The sequence below is a fragment of the Lampris incognitus genome, chromosome 14 (genome assembly GCF_029633865.1).
Source record: "Lampris incognitus isolate fLamInc1 chromosome 14, fLamInc1.hap2, whole genome shotgun sequence".
Classification (NCBI taxonomy): Eukaryota; Metazoa; Chordata; class Actinopteri; order Lampriformes; family Lampridae; genus Lampris; species Lampris incognitus.
This window is the reverse complement of record NC_079224.1, coordinates 21,102,629-21,109,664: the sequence shown is the minus strand read 5'-3', so window position 1 is coordinate 21,109,664 and position 7,036 is coordinate 21,102,629. Positions and strand designations below refer to the sequence as shown.

General features: G+C 47.4%; 1 protein-coding gene across 1 annotated transcript; it reads right to left on the bottom strand.

Annotated features, from left to right (window-relative positions):
• Positions 1–2,170: 2,170 nt before the first annotated feature.
• Positions 2,171–5,895, bottom strand: LOC130123833 (myocilin-like). Its single transcript, XM_056293140.1, has 3 exons — positions 5,195–5,895; positions 4,280–4,384; positions 2,171–3,580 (listed from the first exon to the last, which is right to left on the bottom strand). Exons 1-3 carry the CDS (start codon positions 5,682–5,684, stop codon positions 2,778–2,780), a joined length of 1,398 nt encoding a protein of 465 aa, XP_056149115.1. The 5' UTR covers positions 5,685–5,895; the 3' UTR covers positions 2,171–2,777.
• Positions 5,896–7,036: the final 1,141 nt, after the last annotated feature.

Sequence of the window (7,036 nt, the reverse complement as noted above, 5' to 3'; positions counted from 1 at the left end):
CTGGTATGACCGCTGCAGTAGAAACCGGAAGTCAGTGGACTACAGTTATGCACAGAGTCGATTGTCTGTAGGGACACCCGAGATTCCTGTTTTTGTAGGCAACGGAATAGACTGCCACGCCCCCCCCCGGACGCCCATAAGGTTTTTTTTTTAATCTTTTGTTTATCAACTGTGTTGATAAGCAGACTGTGCAGACTATCTACCATATGTTGGTGACACATAAACACTCATTACAGAGGTCACTGGTAGGGGATTAAGCAGCTGTCCTTTCCTTTGGCCTCTTCTGTAAGTCTGCTTCACGTTCAGGACAGAAGCATGCACAAAATGGGAAAAAAACCACCTTAAAGTCCTCCCAATAAATTGACAAATGGCGGGCCTGGCCCACCTGATCTTGTCGGGAAATTACCCGAAGACCAGACAGTGTACAAATGATAACGGTCACTGGTCAAAGTGAATCTGGATCCCTGGATGTGTATACAAAGTTATTGTCCTTGAATTTATGACTGTTAAATACACCATGTTTACTATTTGTATATGGCTTCACCTTGGTTGTGGCCTTTTCGCCGATGACCTACGAAATCAAAATCACAACTGCTGCAAATACAGATGCATTTATCACGGTGAAACTGACGTAGAAGCGTAACAACAACTAACATGTATGACACATGGACAGTATGACATCGTATTCAATGAAAGACGACAATGTAAGACATCTCATATGGTCTCGACATTACCTGCTCTGCACAGAAACAAGTCATAACTTTAAACTTTTTTTTTGCAATGTCCTGATTACCCTGAACATTTATTCAATCTACCTTTTGTCTACTTGCATACAAAGACTTCCGAAAACATTCATCATTGTTTTTGGGGTCAGCTGTGGTAGTAGGCCTATTGAGTGTTACATGCCACAGAATTCACAATAACACATGCAGATCTGATACCACCTGGTGGAAAATAGAGTTAACTGCACCCGTGCTGCCCCCCCCCCCCAAAAAAAACCCCAACATGTATAGTCTGCTAACCATTACATTTCTTTGAGGGCCCTTATTCTCTGTATCTGAAGTCCTGCAGTGCTCACATTATTTATGTCGGTATGAACGGTGTGACTAAATCGTAAATATGCCTCTTTGCCAAAACAGATCTAGCCAGTTAGCGAGGCTATGCATTGGATTTGTCAGATAAACTAAAATGAAGTGCAAGGCTTGGGATGACAACACTGGACCAAACAAAGTTAAGGCCTTGTCTCTACAGCTGTAGGGAGATTAGCATCATCATCAAGCTTTAGCAGAAGACAAGAAAGAGGTAGGGCAGCCCATCATGCAACTGCTGAGGAGTCCAGTGTGGTTTGAAGGGTTAAACCACATCTTCTTCTTTTATCAAACTGTTATCCTCTGTTAGCCATATCCTCCTTAACCGTTTCAGGGCTATTGTCTAGTAGCCCAGATGACAACCAGTAATGCAGACACAACTACTATGCCAATGTATATCATAAGAAGTTGCACAGCAATGACAATAATTCCTATTAACTGCACAGCAAAATACACTAAGCCGGTAACGAAACGTGCCAGAAGTCGTTGGGAGTGGCGATATCACCTGAGAAAATAAGTGTTGAGAAAAGGGGATCTCATTATGGACTCCAACTACTGACTGAAGTGTTTTTCATATACTTCTGCCAGAATAAAAGCTCATCCCATAGATGCAATGGAATTATTTCATTATCCAATGACAGTCAAAAGAAAAATGTGTTGCATGTTTAATACAGCTGCCCATTGCAGAAGCGGACCCTCAATACCATCTGCATTTGTACTCTCTTGAAATGCATTTGCAAACAGCACTCGACAGTTTTTATCTGGATACCGAAAACCATTGGTGTGAGCTGCTGCCTTGCTAAATGTTGTTTCCACAAGGGCACAGTTGCTCGTATAACATTTCAGGCATTTATGTGTTCAGCGTTTGTCAAAGATTTGTAACTAAATCTGCAGAGTTGCAATAAAAGAACGCATCAAACCAGCTTAATATCGTTTTCTAAGTCTTTATTGAAGATTGAATTGACATTGACATTTTTAGTTACTGATAACAAAAAATATTGCACAATTTTAAATAAAGTCAAAGAAAAGAAGAAAATGCAAACACACTGAGCACTGTTTAGAATAACGACTGACATCATCAGTTTTAAGATGAGATGTACTTTATTAATCCCCGAGGGGAAATTCATTTAACCCAGCCCAACACACACTGCAGCTAGGAGCAGTGGGCAGCTGCAGCGCCCGGGGACCAACTCCAGCTCTTCTTTCCATTGCCTTGCTCAGGGGCACAGGCAGTAGTATTAACCGTAGCATGCATGTCTTTTTGATGGTGGGAGGAAACCGGAGTGCCCAGAGGAAACCCACGCAGACATGGGGAGAACATGCAAACTCCACACAGAAAGGACCTGGGACAGCCTGAGGTTCAAATCCAGGACCTTCTTGCTGTGACGCAACCTTACTAACCACTGGGCCACCGTGCTGCCTACAATGACAGAAATATCCTCAAATATACTTCAGCCAGATCTACTGTAGAAGAGAACACAAAGAGCCTTTCATTGTCAACGTATAACTTATTTACACACATAGGTAAAAAAAAATAGATTGAGAAGAGGCAATAACATGAATATCAAGGCCTCGTGATGATGTTAGTCCAGAAACCCATTTTAAATGTTAAGGTCTACCCTGTTCACTTGCTCTCTGATTTCATCCATCACAGTGCTGTTGACAGCAGTCCCCTTTTCTCCGTCTTCTTTAGCTGCTGCCAGTGCTGACTCTGCCCAGCCTAACATCATAGGTGATCATGTGGAAATTGTCCCAGGCGTGCAGTTTCCTCTGGGCGGGGTTGTAATCCACCATGCTGTTGTAGCGGTACTTGTTCTTGAATGGGATGGCGATGGCCCGACTCGTGCCGGTGGCCGTATCGAAGACGTAGTTGATGGTGGTGTTGGGAGCCGTGTAGCTGGAGACCGTGTACAGATGGCCGCACACCATGAACGCATTCGCCACCGTGTTCTTGCGCATGTTAGTCTCCCAGGTCTTCATCACCCTCAGATTCTCCGGATCCAGCTTGGAGATCACGATGGCTCCTTTGGCCTTGCCTGTGCTGTAGATAGCCCACAGGCCCTGTTCGTCCCCCGCCAGGTCGATGTCAGTGTAGCCTCCCCAGGAGTAAGGGTGCTGGCCATGGAAACTGGCATGGGGCAGTTCCAGGCGGGCCACGGAACTCTCAGAGGCCAGGTCGTAACGGATCAGGGTGCGGCTGCGCTGGCGCTGGTAGTAGAGGGAGCCGCGGTATACTGTGGCCCCTGTGCTCTCCACTGGCTCGGGCAGGACCAGCACCTTCATCGGAAAGCCCCGTGAGAACTGCTCCATATCCTCGTAGGCAAAGAGCTGACGGACATCTTTTCCCACTGTGTCGATGCGCCACACCGTCTTTTTGGTGTACGGGGCAGCCTGAGGCTCCGGGTCCTGCATCCACACGCCATACTTCCCTGTGATACTGTCCGCCCTCCTGTGAAGGACTGGCTCGCCTACTGACACGACCTCTCCACAGCCTGGAAGCAGAGAGAGAGAGAGAGAGAGAGAGAGAGAGAGAGTGAGCAACATGGAGGGATGATGGCAAAAAAACAAAACAAACAAAGTACAGGGGTTTTATTGATATTATATTGTCAGTGATTCATTTAATATATTGTCGAACACGGGGAATAACTTTTACCAGTGAAATATCAAGAGGTTATTTCTGTTGAGGATACTTCCAGTTTGAAGTAGCTTTTTTTTCCCTCCCCAATTGTATCCGGTCAATTACCTCACTCTTCCAAGCTGTCCCGGTCGCTGCTCCATCCCCTCTGCCGATCTGGGGAGGGCTGCAGACTACCACATGCCTCCTCCGATACACGTGGAGTCGCCAGCCGCTTCTTTTCACCTGACAGTGAGGAGTTTCGCCAGGAGGATGTAGCATGTGGGAGGATCACGCTATTCCCCTCAGTTCCCCCTCCCCCCTGAACAGGCGTCCCGACTGGCCAGAGGAGGCGCTAGTGGAGCGACCAGGACACATACCCACATCTGGCTTCCCACCCGCAGACAGAGACAATTGTGTCTGTAGGGACGCCCAACCAAGGCGGAGGTAACACAGAGATTTGAACCGGCGATCCCCGTGTTGGTAGGCAACAGAATAGACCACCACGCCACCCGGACGCCCGTTTGAAGTAACTTCTAAACAGCAGTATTGGACACCGATAGAAGTCATAGTGTACCTGTGAAGTTTCGACCTCCTTCAGGAATGAGATAGGATGCTGGTACCTCTGTCACCTCAGCCTTCATCTCCTGATAGGAAGTGTTGCCAAGCTCATAGGCAGGGTCTAGACGAGAGGAAGAGAGGCAGATGTTTAAAAAGGGAGTAATTCCCTCCAAAGCATTAGACATTAGAACAACATCCAAAACATTAGATATTAGAAAAAACAGAACTCACTTGTGACACTATCTGAGATATGGAGGGAATTTTGCAAGCACAGGTAATACACACAAGAGGTCATGGGGAACACTGATGAATGGTACTTGTTAGTTGACAAGCTGCTTTACAAATACAGTCTTGGGCAGTGGTCATTTTAGAGGTCACTTGCACAGCCGGCAAACAGATAAACAGCTCAAATATCACCCGAGTCAGCAACAACATGCTGATGACCACACCGGGTTCGGGGTGCCTCGTTCAGGTTCCTCTATGGCCAAGTTATTGCCCTCCCCAAAATAATCGTACATGTTTAAGTGGCGCAAGCACAGGAAAAAAAAAGCTGTAAAAATGGAGAATCTGTGTTGTAAATTCCAAACCTGTTACTCAACCTGGGACAGCTAACTGTAAGCTGACCCGCTGTCTTTGGGGACTTAACATGGCAATACTATCGCTACCTAGTCCACCAACTCCCCTCGTATGATATAACCTCTGGTTAAGACGTAGACGAAGGCTGAAATGTCAGCAAGTATCTATGTAAACTAGACTATTACTGCAGTTAAGATATGTTTAATGCTCTTCCAATCAATTCCTCCAAGAAGCACAGGACATTTGCCGAATACCAAAAACCAAGATAAATGCATATTTTGCTTCGGACCTGTCTTCCGATGGAAGGGGTCGTTTTGTGTTTTGCTTTCCCTGTAAGTCATTGATGTATACATACCACTGGCAGGTCTCTGGCTGTTTTCATGCAGGGCCCCTGCAGAGGTATGGGTCTTGTAGCAGGGCGTCTGCCTGAGGGTCTCGGCTTCAAGGCTCAGCTTGTCCACCCTCCTCTGCAGCTCGCGGACCTGTTTGTTCAGACGCTCCTTGTCTTGTTGGAGTTGGTTTCTCTCCCTCATAACCCGGGAGTACGCCCCCTGGAGACCCTCTCCTCCTTTGGCCTCAGGCCCGGCAGCAGTGGCTCCCTCCTCTCCTCCTACCAGCCGGCTGACCAGAGCCTCCAGCAGGGTGAGACGGGACAGCACACCTTTCACCTCCAGTTCCCCGCTCCTGTCCTGGCAGCCGGATGCGTCTGGACTGGCCACGGTGAAGGTGTACTGGCAGCGTCCGTCGCGGTCTTTGGTGTGATGCAGGAGGGCTCGGTCCTGATCCTGACTCTCTCCGGTCAGCACCAGACAGGACAGACAAAGCATTGACACCCGGAGCCACATGATGGTGGTTTAAACGGTGCAAATAATCTTCTTCACCAAGGACTTTTGAGAGTGATGGAGCTCTTCCTCTTCCTCGTGCTCTTCCTCTGTCTGTTTAGAAAAAAGGTTTTCCTTTTTGTCCCTCTAGAGTTTTGAGAACGGTCAGGACAGTTTCAAAAACCATCCTTGGGGGGACTCTTCAGCCAGTCTCCACTCTTCTGAGTACCTTTGGTCAGTCAAGGCCAGTGTCTGAGTTACAGCACCACTAAGAGGGATATTTATACTGTTTGCTGCTGGGGTGGGAGGGGGTGAGGAGTGGGCAGCCTGTACTTGAGAAGGGGATCGCTGAGGGTGTGGAGTGTTTGTGAAATTCCACGTTTCTGTGAGTGCATGTGTGCATGCATGCATGCGTGTGTGTGTGTGTGTGTGTGTGTGTGTGCTATGAGACAGTATCAGTGGAAAAGTACTTAATGTTTGTTGTTTCCTGTATAGTATTTTTTAATGTGTCTCAGCAGTTCGCATGTCTGCAAGTTGTTTTGACTGTGCAGCAGCTCTTTATGTGTCTGCAGCCCATCGGTTGTTTACAAAGATTAGTCCCACTGTTCACTTTCAGAAGTAGTCCAATAATAGTTGGAATTAATGGCCTGGCTGAATTTGCAGGGTTTGGACCGTGATGAGAAGATCTGTTGATGTTTTTTTGTCTCGAGTCCCAGCAGGTTCAGCAACCACTAGCGGACCTTGCTGCCTTGCCCAACAGCAAGGCAACCTGTCTGATCATCGTGCTCTGCCCTCCCGCCAGGCCAGCTGGGCAGGATGTCTGGCGAGGAGGACAGGCTGGCTGGGAATGGGGATGTGGTGTTTTCTATCTTCCTTTCCCCACCAATCAAGCTCATACTTTCCATGATCCCCGCGTAAGCTGTGGACACGCTCCGGGCCAATAAATCAATAAATGGCCATTTTTATTGAGCTTAATTGGGAAACTAAGAGCTACAGTGTGATTAACAAGGGAAAGGTGGGTCTCATAAGGTATTACATAGCTTGTTTTAGCTTAGCGTTTAGATGTCACGTGTATTTCTCTCACTCTCTACATCTTTCTGCTCGTGTCTTGGGACTGTGGAAAGTAAAGTGTGTGTGTGTGTGTGGGGGGGGGGACTGTTAGAGGGGCTAAATAGGAGGAAAGAGAGGGACTTGCAAATATTCATCCCCAAAGTCAGATGCAGCAGTGCAGGTATATGTGGAAACCATTACTTTGGTTCCCAAGAGAGGAGCAGACGTTAGCATCTGCTATGAGCTGGCTACACATCTCTCCTGGTCACCTGCGGTCACCCCCGGTATCCCACTGCCTTTTTATTTAGCCTTTCCTTTAAGTCATA

What these genes read in the sequence shown, in the direction of transcription:
- LOC130123833 (XM_056293140.1), bottom strand. Translation starts at nt 5,684, where the DNA reads ATGTGGCTCCGGGTGTCAATGCTTTGTCTGTCCTGTCTGGTGCTGACC. An exon ending in CAGCCAGAGACCTGCCAGTG is followed by an intron (nt 4,385 to 5,194) that starts GTATGTATACAT and finishes CCTCTCGTCTAG; the next exon opens with ACCCTGCCTATGAGCTTGGC. An exon ending in AGGAGGTCGAAACTTCACAG is followed by an intron (nt 3,581 to 4,279) that starts GTACACTATGAC and finishes CTCTGCTTCCAG; the next exon opens with GCTGTGGAGAGGTCGTGTCA.